This window comes from Scyliorhinus canicula, chromosome 12, assembly GCF_902713615.1.
Source record: "Scyliorhinus canicula chromosome 12, sScyCan1.1, whole genome shotgun sequence".
NCBI lineage: Eukaryota > Metazoa > Chordata > Chondrichthyes > Carcharhiniformes > Scyliorhinidae > Scyliorhinus > Scyliorhinus canicula.
The window spans coordinates 136839924-136856596 of record NC_052157.1 but is presented as its reverse complement, the minus strand read 5'-3'; the positions used below and the strand labels follow the sequence as shown (position 1 = coordinate 136856596).

Genomic DNA, 16673 nt, shown 5'->3' with positions numbered 1-16673 from the left:
CAAGCCAAAGAAGTCCGGCAGCCGCTGTGCATGAAGCAATGGGATCTTTTACATCAGTGATCTTCAAAGTCGGGGCGCGACCCACGGATGGGTCGTGGGTGTGTGTCGGGAGGGTTGTGGAGCCGTCCGTCGCGGCGCCCTTGATTGCGCAAAGTCGCGCGCAACAGCCGCAGCAGCCGGTGTTTAACTGTGCCGGCTGCGAGCGGCCTTTTTACCATATAAAAAAAATGCGGCCGCATTGCGTGTGTGCACACGCTTGTCGGTACGAATATGCAGAGTTTTGCGCATGTGCACCGATGAGCAGGCGCGCATGCGCAGTGCGGCCGCATTTTTAAAATATGGTAAAATGGTTGTTCGCAGCCGGCATTGGTAAAAGCTGGCTGCTGCTCCCTCTGCCCAGTTTGGAAGTGCTCGGTTCTTCTGAACAAAGCTAAGGCCGAGTTTCCCCCCGGTGACTAGCACCATCAGACCCACCCGCAGAGATCCAGCGCATGGAACCCACCTCGGAACTCGCCTGTACCTACAGCGCGCTCATCCTGCACGACGACGAGGTCACTGTCACCGAAGACAAACTCAATGCCCTGATGAAAACAGCTGGTGTGACCATTGAGTCTGTTTGCCAAGGCATTGGCTAATATTGACGTCAATAGTCTGATCTGCAACGTTGGTGCTGGTAGCAGTGCCCCAGCTTCTGCAGCAGTTGTTTCCATCACTGCCCATGTTGCTGCTGAAGAGAAGAAGGAAGAGAAGAAACAGGAAGAATCTTTAGAGTCTGATGATGACATGGGCTTTGGTCTCTTTGATTAAACGTGCCGTGCAACAACATTGTTACAATTTATAAAAAATAAATAAAAATTTAATATCAAAGCCAGATGCTGTGGCTGAATTTGTGCAATCGGAGATGCAGAAGATTAAAAAAAAACATTCTGTGTAATCTTCCTGCCTGAGGGAGGCAGAGAACAGGTCACGGACCCTGAACATCGCCATTACGTACTTTGGGCGCAATTGCGATTCCTCTATTTTATCAGCAGCAAACAAGGTAAGATAAAATGGTGGGTCGCGAAAATCGGCCGGCATGGGTCGCGAAGGTCGGTCGGCGTGGCTCCCGAAGGTCGGCCGGCCTGGGTTCCGAAGATCGGCCGGCATGGGTCGCGAAGGTCGGCCGCCATGGGTCCCGAAGGTCGGCCGGCCTGGGTCCCGAAGGTTGGCCAGTTGACAAAAAATGTGTCCCCGGAAAAAAAGTTTGAAAAACACTGTTTTACATTGACCTGGGGGGATGCGTAGACAGGCTTTCAGTTTAATTTTTCACCCCAAACATGACCGTTCTGACAGTGTAACTCTCTCTCAGCACTGGACTGAGTGGAACTTGAATTTTTGGACTGAAGGCAAGAGGGGCTGGTTTAGCTCACTCAGCTAAATCGCTGGCTTTTAAAGCAGACCCAAGCAGGCCAGCAGCACGGTTAGATTCCGTACCAGCCTCCCCGGACAGGTGCCGGATTGTGGCAACTAGGGGCTTTTCACAGTAACTTCATTGAAGCCTACTCATGACAATAAGCAATTTTCATTTCATTTCAAGAGTTCTACCACTGCGCGAATCATGTCTGATTGTTATAAAGAGTACTTTCTGAGATAAGCAAGCTGATAGGTACACAGATAGCAATCATTCCAAACATTATATGAAGACACCCTTCATACATATTTATGTAATAAAATATTTGGCGTAAATATAAAAGAAAAAATGAAACAGAAAATTCTAGAATTAGAAAGCCGATCAGTCAACATCTGTAAAGAGAGAAGGTAAATTAATGTTTTGGATCTGAACATTAATAACAGTTGTCACAAATTTAACTCCTCTTTTTATATTAAAGTATAGTCTAATAGCTTCAATGTGAAGTGCAGCTGAAATATCCCCGAATGGCACATTAAGAAAATATGCTTATCATGCTTTGTGTGAATGCAAATGGTGTTTTTTCCTTGTTATTTGTGTTTGCATTTATCCCATTTCTGTGGGAATAATTGTTTATCGTAATTTGTAGGTTCTTTGATGACTCCACAGAAAACGCATGTCAAAGACTCAATGCATCTAATTCATTAGCTTCATGAAATTCAAATAAAACATCTGCTTTTGTGGCATTTGCATTTCAAAGAAACCTCCTCTCTCTCTAGGTTTGTCCACAATTATAATTTTAGGTAACATTATTTAAAGCTGTACAAGCCTAGAATAGCATTTTAAGACCAAATTCTTGGGTGGTATTCCCAAAATAATTACCCCTCGGTAATAGCCGAAAAATAAACAGAAAAGTACCAGGCAGTATTGGGCTACAACTATTCAATTCCCCTTGGAAAAAACCTTTATACACACCTCATTCTGAATTCATGCTAAATCAAACACCATGGCCTAGATATCGACATGGAAGTGGGGATGGAGCTGAGGAGGGGTGAGTTGTTTTGAGATCAGGAAGCCTGGAACGATGATTTTCCAGAAGTTTCCTATTTCTTAGCCGCCCGATGGGAGAACCCCACCTTTGAACTTTCAGAAAGCATTTGATACGGTGCCACATGGCAGGTTGGTGAGCAAATTAAAAATGTTTGGGATTGATGGTTCCTTGGAAGCATGGATTAGAAGTTGGCTAAGGGATAGGAAACAGAGGGTAGGTATAGTTGGGCATTTCTCAGACTGGAGACCAGTTGAAAGTGGTGATCCCCTGGGCTCGGTGTCGGGACCCTTGCTTACTCTGATTTATATAAATAATTTAGAAGTGGGTGTTGAGGGCAAAATTCTTAAATCCTGAGTCTGCACCGACCCTCCGAAAGAGCACCCCACCTGGGCCCTCTCTCCTGCCCTATCCCTGGAACCCCACCTAACGTAAGGGGCAATTTAGCATGGCTGATCCAACCAATCTGCACATCTTTGAACAGTGGGTGGAAACCGGAGCACCTGGAAGAAACCCACATGGACTGAGGGAGAAAGTACAGTGTGGGGTATTGTGGTGAGTGGGCTATAACATGGGGATAGGAAATTGGTCGGATTTTGTGATGTTCCCTGGCGTTGGGAGGTGGCCCACCGTTGGCCAGCCTGGGATCTTCCAGTCCTGCCGCTATCAATGGGATTTTCCATTGAATCCAATCCAGGAAACCGTGATGGGGTTTCACTGCCAGAGGGACAGGAAGGTCCGACTGGTGGGAGATTGATTTTCTGCTGAAATTTCTCATGTCTGTGGCTAAGAGGAGGAACCATTTGCGAGAGCAACAGCAATTTTCAAGAGCGTGAATGAAAGCAGGAAGGAGCCACAATGAAGGTATTCTTGTTTACATGTAGGCAACCATCAGGGGCAAAGGTTTGGCCCTTCGGGACAACACAGAACGTACCAGGAACAGAAAGAGGAGTTTTACTTTGACACTCCTGGTGAGATCGCTCACTTACTTTCTGTACTCCATGCAGGTCCAGGAGAAGATACCCTTTCACAAATTTGCTTTGGCATCCTCTGACCATTCAAATAAACCTCCCTCTTCTTCTGAACTTGCTCCGCTAGCATTTCTATAGCTGTACCTGAAAGCTTTGGGACCCTGCTGGAACTCTCGGTGCCCTCATCTTCATGCAGAACCTCAATGTTGCCCCCCTACCTAGCTTCCCTGGCAACAAGAAAGAAACCTCTTGATGTAGTTAAGTTCTTGCAGCAGCTCCTGATTTTTCCGCTTCCCGGGGAGCAGCCTATGCTGCGTACATAGTCAGCATGTTTCTCACTAGCAGCTGGCCTACTGCTGACTCCTTTGGGCGGCAGTTGCTCACACACCCCGCCACCCCATGGCACACACTTGCTGCTTCATTCTAGTCGGCCTAAATTGACCCCAAGTTACCTTTTAATAAAAGTCACAGTCCGTTCACAACTGCCGTTTATAATTAAAATGTGACCTTGAAAGCGACAGTTGAGCATTGAAAATAATTGAAGAAAGCCTTAATTTTTCAGCTTTTTATGTCTTTGTTGGTTTACTAAGCGATAAAGCATAGAATGAGCAAATCGCATTTGAGTGCAATCAGGAAGAACAACTGTGAATTTGGCTAAAAGCCATGTCAACACATCTGCTTTCACCTGTCACCTGAGGCTTACTTTGACTATAGAATGATGCATTGCTTACACTTTATGGCATGTAGTTTGTAGAATACAGAGCTTTGGCTCCATTAGCAACCCAGTGTTCCTGTGCGATATACAATTGCGAAAGCTAATTGCGCACCATGGTGATGTAAGCGCTGACCTTTCTTTCCAGTCCGAGTCATCACACTTTGTGAGGATCTGCTACTAAAAGGTAAAGGTTGGTCCTTTAAGCTTTCAATTTTGGAACAATCATACTGATCCTGGTTCTCTTTTCTCACTGCTTATTCCTCACAATTCATTAATTTAACGAGAAAATGGACATGAATATAAAAGCTGGAAATGGATTGCAATTTTAATTGTCAGTAAATATCACGGATAAGAAAATAGGATATTATGGGTCTGATTGTTGTGTTCAATTGTTCTGTGATTATGTGAGTCTATTTATAATTGATGCTCACTGTGCTTGATAAATTAAGTCTGGGTGTGAACTCAGGGAGTTCAGTAAACAGAATTGTAGAAAGAGCTGGGAGCTTCAGCTAAAAGCATACAGTACACATTTTAAAACAACCTGAATAAAACCTGTTACACACATAGGCAGCGATTTAACGGCCACATTAGCCGTGGACACAATTCCCATAATGGCCGCTAAATCTCGATGACGAAATTTTGGTTTGCAATTTTCCCAGCCCCCCCCTCTGATGATGCAAACAAGTTTCCGCCCAGGAAAGGCGCAAGCCTGATTTGCATGTATTATCATCTCATTAGCGGGTGTCACGATGCAATGTAACGTTTGCCCTCGCTGTAGCTTCCCACCCAGCTGGCAGGACATCACATTGGCGCGCATTGCTATGAGGTTCGGGGGCGGATTCAGAGTTTGGGTATGGGAGTCTATGAGGGCGGGGGGGGGGGAGTCTGTCAGTGTGGGGGGGGGGTCTCTGAAAGCAGGAGGCTGTGTGGTTGCCCATAAGTCAATGCTTGTTAGAGCTCTCTCCTGGGGGGATGCTGGGTGCAGCTGAGGATTTACCATCCAGTGATCTTCATTATGTATTGACAGCAATGAGCTCCCTGATGGCTGCCGCTTGAGTTACCAGGATGCTTAGTAGCACTGCTTAGCACTGAAGGAGGAAGCGATTATCCCCAGTTAGTACTGATTGACCCTCAGGAGTTAACCCTTTGTACCATCATCTCCCCACAGTGCTGCATCCAAGACTGAGCCTCAGCTTTTGGTGAGTGGGCTGGCAGACCTGCTGCCTCAGAAACAAGGACCAAGGCGTTCACCTCTCCTCAGGACCTCTGCTTTTCCATTAGCAGTCCCATTGGATTCCTGCCCCACTTCTCAACACTCACCTCACCGTCCAAATGTCAGTGTCCAAGTGCGACCAGGAAACCCAAGTCTCTCCTGAAATAGCCTTCAGTGGTCCCATGCACTTGGGAAGGCATCCCTAGGTTGATGCCCATCTCTGAGGCTGAGTGGGTAAGGGCTTATTCAAGGAACCACGCAGCGTTGGTGATGGGGCAGGAATTGATATTAGTGAGTGCGCGAACACCGCAGGCGATGTCCTTTGAGTGGCTCCTGCCAGGTAAGGATGGCCAATGGGTCAGGGCATGGTCATGAGTTCTAAGTTAGAAATCAATCTCTCTCTCTATTCCCTCTCAGTTTAATTTCAGATATTGCAATCGAGTCTGTGAAGCGGGCAGTCATATTTACAACTGCGTTGGAGAAGGAAAGACTGCAGAATCAACGTATGTCTGCACTAATTCTGAGAACCAGGGGGCTGCAGGTCCTGATAAGCAGCCAGAGGATAGACCAGCTGGTGTGGGTGTTCATAGGAGATGCAAAAAGCAAGAGACCCCCGTCATCGGCTTTCCTTCCTTGAGCCCTCTGAGACCGTGTGTCGCCGGAGACTGTGGTTGACGAGGGAGAAGGTGAGTCATTTTTTCCATATCCTCGAGGCCTTGGTGCCACATGGCGCAGGAGGACACCCACTGCCTGTGGCTGAGAAGATCACTGCTGCACTCAATGTTTCTGCCAGTGGTTCCTTCCAAGCCTCCAATGTCGACCTTTGTAGCATCTCCCAGATGCCCCACACATAAATGCATCAGGGATGTGCCGGATACGCTTTTTGCTAGGGTGAACCGCTACATGAACTTTGACCAGGACCTGGTGAGCCAGGATAACAGCTCCACGGGATTAGGGCAGATCGCGGGTCTGCCACAAGTGCATGGCAGCATTGATTGCACCCATGTGGCTCTCCATTTGCCATGACACCAGGGTGTGTTTCACATAAATCGTAAGGGGTTCCACTCCCTTAATGTTCACTTGGCCTGCCACCGCACTAGGTGCACCATGCAGATGTGTGCCCATTTCCTGGGGAGCATCCATAACAGCTAAATCCTTGGCTGGTTCCAGATTCTGGACCTACAGAGATGGCTCCGCAGGGACAAGGACTATCGCCTCAGAGTGTGGCTAATGATGCCAGTGGCAGAGACCACAGACTGCTATGGAGAGTCATTACAGCAAGGCACACACCGTGACTCACACTGTGATCGAGGAGAGAACAGGCATTCTGAAGAGGTGTTTCCGCTGCCCGGATTGGTCAGGTGGATCCCTCCAATATAGTCCCCTCAGGGTCTCCCACATTGGGGTGCTGCGCTATTCGCTCCACAACCTAGTGGGTGAGGAGTTTGCTCAGGAGGATATGGAGGACTAGGATGTCTCCTTGGATGAGGAGGACGTTGAGGACATTGAGGAGGGCACTGAAGATAACCCTCCAGAGGAAGCGGATAAAGGTGGCCAAGTGTGGTTAAGGGTGCGCATGGGCAGGAGGGTTGGAGATGCTCTCATTGTGACCGGGTTTCAGGACGCCAGAATTTAGGGAAGACACTCAGTTGACCTTTCTGGACGTGGCCCTTCCTATGTGCTCAGGGGGCTGTGAGGAATAACAACTCAAGGTGTTGGTGATTGGGGTTCCTCAAACACTAGCTGCCTTTTCGATGCAGGAAGGTGATGATGACTTGCAGTGAGGAAAGGGATATGCTGCTCCTCAGAGACACTGCAAATGTCTGACTTCTGTCTGGCTGGTGGAAGACTCCCTGTCATTTCAGAGCAATTATGTTATAGCCACTCATCTCTCCTGATGTTGTCTCGGGGATTGCAGGTTTGGTTAGAGGATTCCCTGTATCAATACTGAGTGCTGTCAGTGCGAAGGAAACACATGCACTGAGATGACATCATGGCATATAGGCGAGGGAGGTGGTAGTGTACATTTGAATGCATCCCGAACATTAGATGTGTCGTTGCATTCACCGATCAATGGAGATAGGGCAGCCACAGAGTGAGTTTTAATACATTGTGAGATCAAATATATACAAACATCAGTGCTTTACATCTCTAAGTGTCTAACGTCACCCGTGCCCACACTTAATTTCCTAACCTTCTTCACCCCACTGCTATGTTTAGTTATCTACCCAGATGTTGAGACAGCTTTCTGACTGCCTGTCCTGCTATCTAAGATGACCTTGACGGGCATCTTCTGGAGGGCTGGGACCTGGGGGTCTCCAGTCTAATTGCGAGTGGAACAGGTGTTATGCTGCCACCTTGTTCTGTCTGCTGGGCTGGCGGAGCCTCAGTCTCTGGAAGGGGGGTGTCAGATGGACTGGACACTCCCAGGATCTTCTGGGTGGAAGGTCATGGACTGGGCATCAGCGGATCCTCCTCCCTATAGGTGCTTGTGTGCCCCTGTGTCTCTCCATGGGTCCCTACATTGAACAGCTGGTGTGAGATCCAGAAACATTGCCGTCCTCTGGTGCTGGCACTCGTGGATGCCCACTGGTGTCTGCACCATGCAGTTCATGCCCACAACCAGTGAGCTCATATCCTGAACCATCCAGTTCATGGTCTGAACCGTGGAGCTCATGGCCTGAAACATTAATTGGGAACTCCCCTATGGAGTGGACATCAAGCCCCAGGCTCTCCTGGCAGACGTCACCCTTGCAGGGTTGGCAGGAACTCCTCCAGTCGGCCTTGCAACCCCAGAAGTGTCCTGGACACCCCTTCCTGGTATTCCCGATTCTATTTTGCATCTCCAACAGCTGAGGGCTGAATGATGCCAGAGGCAAAGCGCCCGGCTGGGGAACACTGAGTCCTGGGATCCAGCAGATGTCTGACTGTCCTATCCCTGGCACCTCCCTGCTGCAGCCTGATGAGGATCTCTTGCAGTGAGGTGCTCACTAGATTGTGATCCAGAAGCCAGCCAACTATGATCGCCCATCGAAGTATGTGTCTCAGCGCTGGTGGAGGGTATGGGTGACAACTGTGACACCTCTTCAGTATCCTGCACCCACATCTCCTCAGAACCTGTGTCCTGACTTGGCGCAGGTTCCCTGCTAGTGGAGCCAGGCTGCTGGGGTGATTTTCCTGCAAGGGAAGGGACATGGGATTAGTGCTTGGCCAGAACAAAGGTCCTGGAGATACAGAACTCACATGAGTTTGGGGAGATGGATGAAAGTGCAGAGGGTCCTCACTTTTCTCTCTCCTACCCACCTCGCTCTCCTCACAGGCTGTTCCTGTTCCTCCCGTGCAAGCTCCAGTGCTCCCTCCTTGCACGGAGTGACAATCCAGAGTTCAACCATTCCACCGCCTGTCTTTGCTCTCCCGGGGTGGACATGAGCCAGCTTTTCCTGCAGACGGACAAATGGGGAAGTTGTAAACAGGCCACATGCCAGGTCAGATGGCAATGATGTCTGACATGTGTGGGCACTGCACGTGAGCAGGGATGAATGATGAGAGGAGACTCAGGGGAGAAGAGAAAGTGGGTGGGCGTTCGAGTGATAGAGCCCAGCCAGGTTGCAGCAAGTGGGGTCCAGCTGGCATAGTGAGGATTCTGTGAGTGGGAGAGTGGGGAGAGAAGACAAGAAGCACTTACCATGGCTGCACGGAGGAGGTCATTCATTCTTTTTCCTGCACTGCCCACCCTTGTCCTCCTTTGAAGAGTACTGCCACTCACCAGCACACCCTCTGTCTTCCATGCAGGGTTGGTCACCTTAATGGGGGGGGGGGGGGTTCATGCCTGCCTGAGGGTAAGCAGTTGCCCTCCTCTCCTCCACAGCATCATGTCAGGGCACCCTCTGTGAATTTCGCAGCTGACTTTCTTGCTGTTATCCTCTTGGCTAGACTGTGAGCAAGCGCTGTGGAGCCATTTACAAGGAGCACCCCCTTAATTGAACTGTTCAGATGACCCCAAGGTGGGTGAATCAGACACATAGTACCATGGGCTGGCCAATAATTCCCGTCTAGTTTGCGCCGTTAAGGCCAACGGGATTCGCTCTGGTTTTCGTGCCAAAAATGACAGTTTCTGGCCATAGGAACTAGTATCATCTCTGCATTATTCAAGATAAAGCACTGGTTACATGCATACATTCCTCTAAACAGCACTTATCCTTATTTAGCCCCTTAACACTGAGACAAAGGGGCACTTCATAGAGGTGTAATGAAAACGTGCCCAAGACATGATCCTCATACCATCTATTCTGCATCTATTGCAACTGGCTGTGTCCCCAAGGAACCCATAAAATCCTAGGGCAATGTAAAAGGGCAGAGCCAGCTACCCAATTTTGACAGAACCTTGTACCAAGGAATGGGGTATTTTCAAATTGGGATGGCATCCAGCAACAACATTGCCATAAATACTGCCATGCTGGTTATTTAGCAGGGTGTTTGCAGAACACTAATTTAAACAAGATAGTTACAACACTGGCTGCTACTGACCTGCAGACCACTTTCACTCAAAGAACAACACTGCTCAAGAAGACTGCCTCTGACAGTACTGTAAGGTCTGCTGCAACGCACGTGAACATGGATGGCTCTTCTTGACCATGTGAATTGGAAGATTTCCACAGCAGGAAACTTTCATGCTGGTTTCATCCAAGATACCTCAGCTCATCTCATTCTCACAAAGGAATCAGGATGGCAAGTGACCCCCAACAAGAGATTTGGGCGATCAGGTTGGCAAGCAGAGGGAGTGGGGTGTTGAATACCGGGATGGGTGAGACGAGTAGGGGGTGGGCTGGAACGGCCACGTCTGGTGAGGGGGAACAGATGGGTCACAGAGGAAAAGGGCAGGAAGGGGTTACCTTCCCCCACTGTAATCGTATGTTTATTTCTAATCTTCTTTATCTTTTATGTTCATGGCTTGTATACTTTTTTTTCTGAGTTTTGTTCCACTTCCATCTGAAATTTTTTCAGCTCAGGCTCTTAGTTGCTGCCCACATAGGTTTTAATAATAATCTTAATAATTATTATTATTGTCATAAGTAGTCTTACATTAACACTTAACACTTCGATGAAGTTACTGTGAAAAGCCCCTAGTCGCCACATTCCGGCACCTATTCAGGTACACAGAGAGAGAATTCAGAATGTCCAATTCACCCAACAGCACGTTTATCAGAGGTTATTTCCTAATCAGTTTGAGTGGAAAGAATGGTACCACTGAGTTATTTATCACGGCCACGAAGGTACTTATGGCAATGGTTACTCCTATATTTTTCATGCTTTCCATTCTGAGAAATTATTTTTTCCAACCCTGAGAGATTTTCAGCATATTACAGTTTACGTTTTTCCATTATGTGACCCTTTGTGTGTGACTCCACTCAAAAAAAAATCAAAAATCTTGACATGGTTAAGTGTACAGCCTCAATAAATGGGGCTGTTTAGCACACTGGGCTAAATCACAGGCTTTGAAAGCAGACCAAGACAGGCCAGCAGCACAGTTCAATTCCCGTAACAGCCTCCCTGAACAGGCGCTGGAATGTGGCGACTAGGTGCTTTTCACAGTAACTTCATTGAAGCCTACTCGTGACAATAAGTGAATTCAATTTCAACTTGTATCTGCAAATATGTGAGACGAGGAGGTGAGTGTCATCGTGCTCTTTGTCATACGTTGCAAACTTGACCTGAAAATATGTACTGACACGCTCGTGTCTTTTTGTCTTTCTCAGGCAGTCTTTTAACTGAAGTCAATCCAGTTGACTTTAACTGGTACAGTTTCCAGTTCAAAGAATCATTGGAACAGCTACATGGTAACTAGCTTCACTTAATTCCAATCGGTTCCAGTTTGCCTGTCAATTTGTTCCAGCAGAACTCAACCGGTCCCAGTGAGATTGAAATGTTTGCAGTCGAAATCAAGTGGACAAATGGAATTACAACAGGTTTCCCATTGTAAGTTCCTCAAATGCAACATAACAGAAATGTTGTGTCCTGATACCAAATCCATAGATTGCATGGGCACTGTACGGGTGACATTTGCTGAATTTGTGGAAATGACTTAGGACTAACAGAATAATGAGGGTATGAATAACTAGATGCAAGATAAGTTAAAAGTGGTGACATAAGAGGAGATAGTGGGCTGGATTCTCCGGCCCCCCCCAGCGCTTTTTTGACAACGGGTCACCGTTTGCTGGTGGTGGGATTCCGTCTTCCCATTGCTTGTCATTGGCACTTCCCATAGAACCCACCCCATACCGCCAGGAAACCCGCAGGTGTGAGTGAGCTACCGGCGGGAAAGGTGAATCGCAACGGCCGGAGAATTCTGGCCAGTTTTGCTGAAAACAACAAGAATAAGGCAATAGATGGGTTAGGATATTGCTATTTTAGATAAATTGCAGATTCACGATAAAAACGAGAGCCAAAAGAGAGAAATGGAAAATCAAGAAGATCAGAGCAAAGTGAGTAACAGGGGGCGGGATTTTGTGATCCTGAGGCTAAGTGTTGATGCCATCAGAAACACCGTCAAGAAACACGACGGCGTCAACACGGCCTCAGGATCAACAATTCTGGCCCCTACAGGGGGCCAGCATGGCACTGGAGTGGTTCACGTGCTCCAGCTGCTGATTCTATCGTGAACTGGGTGCCGCGGGATCCGCGCATGCGCAGTGGCTCTCTTCAACTCGCCGGCCCCGATGCAACATGGCGCAGGGATACAGGGGTCTGTGTGGAAGAAAGGCTGCCCCCAGCCAGAGAGGCCGGCCCACCGATCAGTGGGCCCCGATCGTGGGCCAGGCCACATCGGAGGCCCCCACTGACGTCAGGGCGGCGTGGCACGATTCGCGTCATTTGCGGAGATTCTCCGGCCTGGCCCCGGGCTGAGAGAATCCCGCCCAGGATGTTTGTAACATGGGAAGGCAAATAACGGAGGAAAATGGACAAGGTGTGATTTATTTCCACATAACCATGTCTGCGTGAAGTTGTAAGTATAAACAAAGGCATATGATGCATGATGTAATTATGATTAATGCTCGAATGTCGCAGGAATGATACAAATGTGGAAGAGAAACTTTGCAATGCTGAAATGCCTCTTGGAGCAATCTGAGGGTACTCTCCCCTGTATGCATACACTGGTCAATAAACTGCTGCTCAATTCACTTCACAGCTGACTTGTGTCAAGTGTCTTTAGGTAGTCCACATCAGATCCAAGTCTCTTTTGAAAGCCCTGATTGAACCTGCCACCACCACGTTCTCAGGCAGTGTATTCAAGGTCCTAACGGCTCACTACATAAAATATTTCCACATGCTGTCGATGCTTTTTTTTTATTTGTTCATGGGACATGGGCACCTCAAGCTGTGCCAGAATTTATTGCCCATCCTCTTGAGGGGAATTGCTGTGGGTCTGGGTCTGTAAGCCAGACCAGGTAAGGACAACAGATTTCCTTCCCTGAAGGAAAGTGAATCAGATGGGTTTTTATGACAATCGACAATGGTTTCACTAGGCTTTTTAATTCCAGACTTTTATTGAATTCAAATTTCACCACCTGCAGTGGCAGGATTTGAACTTGAGACCCTAGAGTACTCTGGGCTTACTAGGATTACTAGCCAAGTGACAATACCACTACGCCACCGCCTCTCCAGTCACCACTTTGTCAATTCTTCCACCAATGGGAGCCGTTCCACCTTATCCACTCCATCCAGACCCCTCATGGCTTTGAATACCTCTATCAAATCTCCTCCCGACGTTCTCCGTTCCAAATAGCCCCAGCTTCTCCACTCTATGTGTGCAAATGAAGTGCCTCACCCCTGAAAGATAGTAGAAAGAGGAATTTCGGAACAAATAATTCAATGTTTGCGCCTATTATTCTGCAGCAGATGCTGCAACAGGTTAGAAAATTACAATGCAGATCTTTCAGCTCTGGGAGAAATTATTTCCTCAGATCCTGACAAAAGTACAAGTAGTCGCTGCAGGCCTTTGACCTAATTGTGAGGAGAAACAGAAAATGATTGTCTTACAATGTATTTCATGATTAAGAGGTCAAAACATTCTGCAAGAAAATGGATCTCAAATTTATTCCAACATTGTATATATGAAATAAGAATAATTTTAATTAGCTGCCAGAGGTATCTGGGAAAAAAAATCCATTCTGTTGCTCAGCTGAATGAATAATGAAGCAGAAAATAAATACCCTTTTCATTGTAAAGCAATAGGTCCATTTGTTTTGTTATTCAGGGCTTCATAAAGATGTATTGCATGCCTATTGATGGAGGCATAATTCTTTGTCACGTGGTATTTGGGGAAGCAGCGTGGTGCTTGGTTGGAAGTGTAAATACAGCATGCATCTCTTTTTTTAAAATTAACCCCTACTGTCATTTTTGGGCTGTGTATTTGTTCGCAATATTGAATTTGTGGTGGATGGTTTCCCTCATTTTTCACGATTGTTTACTGAACCTGCTACTTGTCTCCCCTCCCATTGCGGAACTGAAAGGGTAGGTAGACAGAGCAGTGACTCGCCTCAGCCCAGGGGACGGGAGGCGCGCTGAGGTAAAGGTAAATGCATGAAAGGCACTTTCACTCTCACCAGCAGTAGGACGGAGCGGCCTCACTTTCCACCTGGTGATCGCAGGTTGGACTCATTTGTTGAGCTGCACTCCAATCTGCCAGGCGGGCATTGTAAAATCATCAGTGTGCGAGGACTAAAATGAAACCCATTTTTCACTTTTCTTCAAAGCGGAAGGGGTGTGCAGTGTACCATTTTTGTCAGCGATATGGCTAAATTAGAGAAACAGCCATTCTGCTATACTTACCCAACTGAAGGAGGAAATTCATTTGCTTAAATAGACGGGACTAACCCCCACTGAGCCTTGGATGTCAAAGCACACATGTGAAAGCAGACTCCTTAAAGACTGTCTGTCATCTATTTATCTTCTCATTTTCAAGTACTCTGCTCAGTGTTGCTCTCAAGAGTAAGCACGATGTGATTTGACTACCATTAATACTTTAAATATGCTGTGCCCTGACAGACATCAGGCACCAAGCCAAAAACCATTACCTGGTTGGCACCTGATTTTTATTTGCTTATTTCGACTACTTAGTCAGGTCACAACAAGGAATTGTACAGCGCAGATTAACCCTTTTGAATACTGAGTATCTTCCGGAGCTTGGTGGCTGCCAAAAATGATTTTTCGATCGTGCATGTGGAATGAGGTCGATTCCACAGAGTCTTCAAAGTTCGTTTCCGAAGGAGCGGATCTTACTTTTTGTCTCCCTTGCCAATGAAGACTGTCATGTGTAATTTCCAGATGCAAGACTACTGACCGTCTGCTACTGCAGCTGCACATCTTCCAGAACCTTCTCCACTTTGGTAACATTGCAGTATGTGGTCCACCTTTTCTTCTGGTCCTCATAGAGTAATTATACTTTTTAACCAGATGGTGGTATGACTATTCCAGACTCTCAAGTTAAATATTACTTGTCTTTTGTATTTGCATATCCTTTGAGACCAGGCGATAGCCAGCACTGTACATCAGGGGCAAATTCCTCCATTTCTGGAGTTGTTTTCACAAATGAGAAGGGGCCACTGATGGAAACTAGATGTCACCATAGCAATCTGCTGGGGTAAGAGATTTAATTTCCCTTGTCACTCAGGTTGCCAGTTGGGAAAATAAATTCACTAATCTGTGTGATGTGGCTGTTTCACACCTGTTTTAACAGTTTTAAGAGGTGAATAATGGTGATGAAAGTTGCCGAGGCTGCTGAAGCAGCTACGGTGAGTGGCATAACAACAACAACTTGCACTATGTCGCACTTTAAAAAAAATAAATTTAGAGTACCCAATTCATTTTTCCAATTAAGGGGCAATTTAGTGTGGCCAATCCACCTAGCCTGCACATCTTTGGGTTGTGGGGGCAAAACCCACGCAAACATAAGAACATAAGAACTAGGAGCAGGAGTAGGCCATCTGGCCCCTCGAGCCTGCTCCGCCATTCAATGAGATCATGGCTGATCTTTTGTGGACTCAGCTCCACTTTCCGGCCCGAACACCATAACCCTTAATCCCTTTATTCTTCAATAAACTATCTTTACCTTAAAATCATGTAATGAAGGAGCCTCAACTGCTTCACTGGGCTAGGAATTCCATAGATTCACAACCCTTTGGGTGAAGAAGTTCCTCCTAAACTCAGTCCTAAATCTACTTCCCCTTATTTTGAGGCTATGCAAACTCCACACGGTCAGTGACCCAGAGCCGGAATTGAACCTGGGACCTCAGCGCCGTGAGGCTGCAGGGCTAACCCACTGCGCCACCGTGCTGCCCTCCACTTTTAACGTAACTAAATGAACCAAGCCTTGACAGCCGCATTGTCGGGCAACATTTGACACCAAGCCACGTCGGAAGATATAAACCAAAGGGTTAAGGAACAATTTAAAGGAGGAAAGAGTGAGAGAGATAGAGAAGCAGGGCGCTTGTGGGAGGGAAATTGAAAGCTTAGAGCCTTAAGGCTCTGCCAAAAATGATAGGCTAAAGGACATTGCAGATGCAGAGTCCTTGGATAGTTGTAAAGCTGGAGGAGGTTACAAATGTAGAGAGGGGTGAGGTCAGAGAGGTTATATTGCCTGCACATGAAAGGGAAAAAACATTTTACTGACTGTGAAGCATCTGTCCTCGCGGATGAAATGCTGGATCAGCAGGCAGCAGCCAAACGGGTTCAGAAGATTACACACCAGCTGATGCCTATGAGCATGGAAAAAGATGGCAGATCATGCCAACATGTTTTCGCCAACTGAAATACCATGTAGAGGGCACAAAAAACATTTAGTGATAGGAAAGCTGGTACGGTGATTGCGATGGAGAGCACACCTTGCCTTGTGCAGCATCATATTTCCTTCAGCCACTAGAATTAGAAGAAGCCTATTGCCATAGGCACAGCTGAGAAATAGAGTTAAAAAGTAAGTTGAACTGAAATCTCAAACGCACACTATATTATGAGAAAGATTCAGCACCTACAAATGAATGGCCCAATAAATAATGGATGTAACACATTAGAAAGCTGAGCACAGTGCCTATATGGGAAGGAGCATGGTGAGAATGTCAGAGAAACACTGCAGGCGGGATTTTCCATGCCTCCCATTAGGTATTTTGCGGCAGCAGAGGGGCCCACCATTGACCAGGGTTGGGATATTCCAAACCTGCCGTGGTTCACACCCTCCACCACCCCCCGTTGGTGGAACTAGACAATCCCGCTGGCGAGAAGAGCCAGGAAGTTCTGCCCCTCATGTTTTCATTCTTGTGTGGCTTGCACACAGTTGTGTCATGAAG

The 16673-nt window shown here is 47.1% G+C and overlaps 1 protein-coding gene and 1 long non-coding RNA gene across 2 annotated transcripts; both read left to right on the top strand.

Annotated features, from left to right (window-relative positions):
• The first annotated feature begins 491 nt into the window (after positions 1-491).
• On the top strand, positions 492-830 carry LOC119974166 (60S acidic ribosomal protein P1-like). The gene is made up of 2 exons (XM_038812873.1): positions 492-562; positions 624-830. The coding sequence occupies exons 1-2, from the start codon at positions 492-494 to the stop codon at positions 805-807; spliced, it is 255 nt and encodes an 84-aa protein (XP_038668801.1). The 3' UTR covers positions 808-830.
• Positions 831-4270: 3440 nt separating this feature from the next.
• On the top strand, positions 4271-11907 carry LOC119975169. Its single transcript, XR_005462668.1, has 3 exons — positions 4271-4305; positions 5752-6020; positions 11091-11907. It is a non-coding gene; the product is annotated as an uncharacterized LOC119975169 (long non-coding RNA).
• Positions 11908-16673: the final 4766 nt, after the last annotated feature.

What these genes read in the sequence shown, in the direction of transcription:
- LOC119974166 (XM_038812873.1), top strand. Translation starts at nt 492, where the DNA reads ATGGAACCCACCTCGGAACTCGCCTGTACCTACAGCGCGCTCATCCTG. An exon ending in GACGACGAGGTCACTGTCAC is followed by an intron (nt 563 to 623) that starts CGAAGACAAACT and finishes TCTGTTTGCCAA; the next exon opens with GGCATTGGCTAATATTGACG.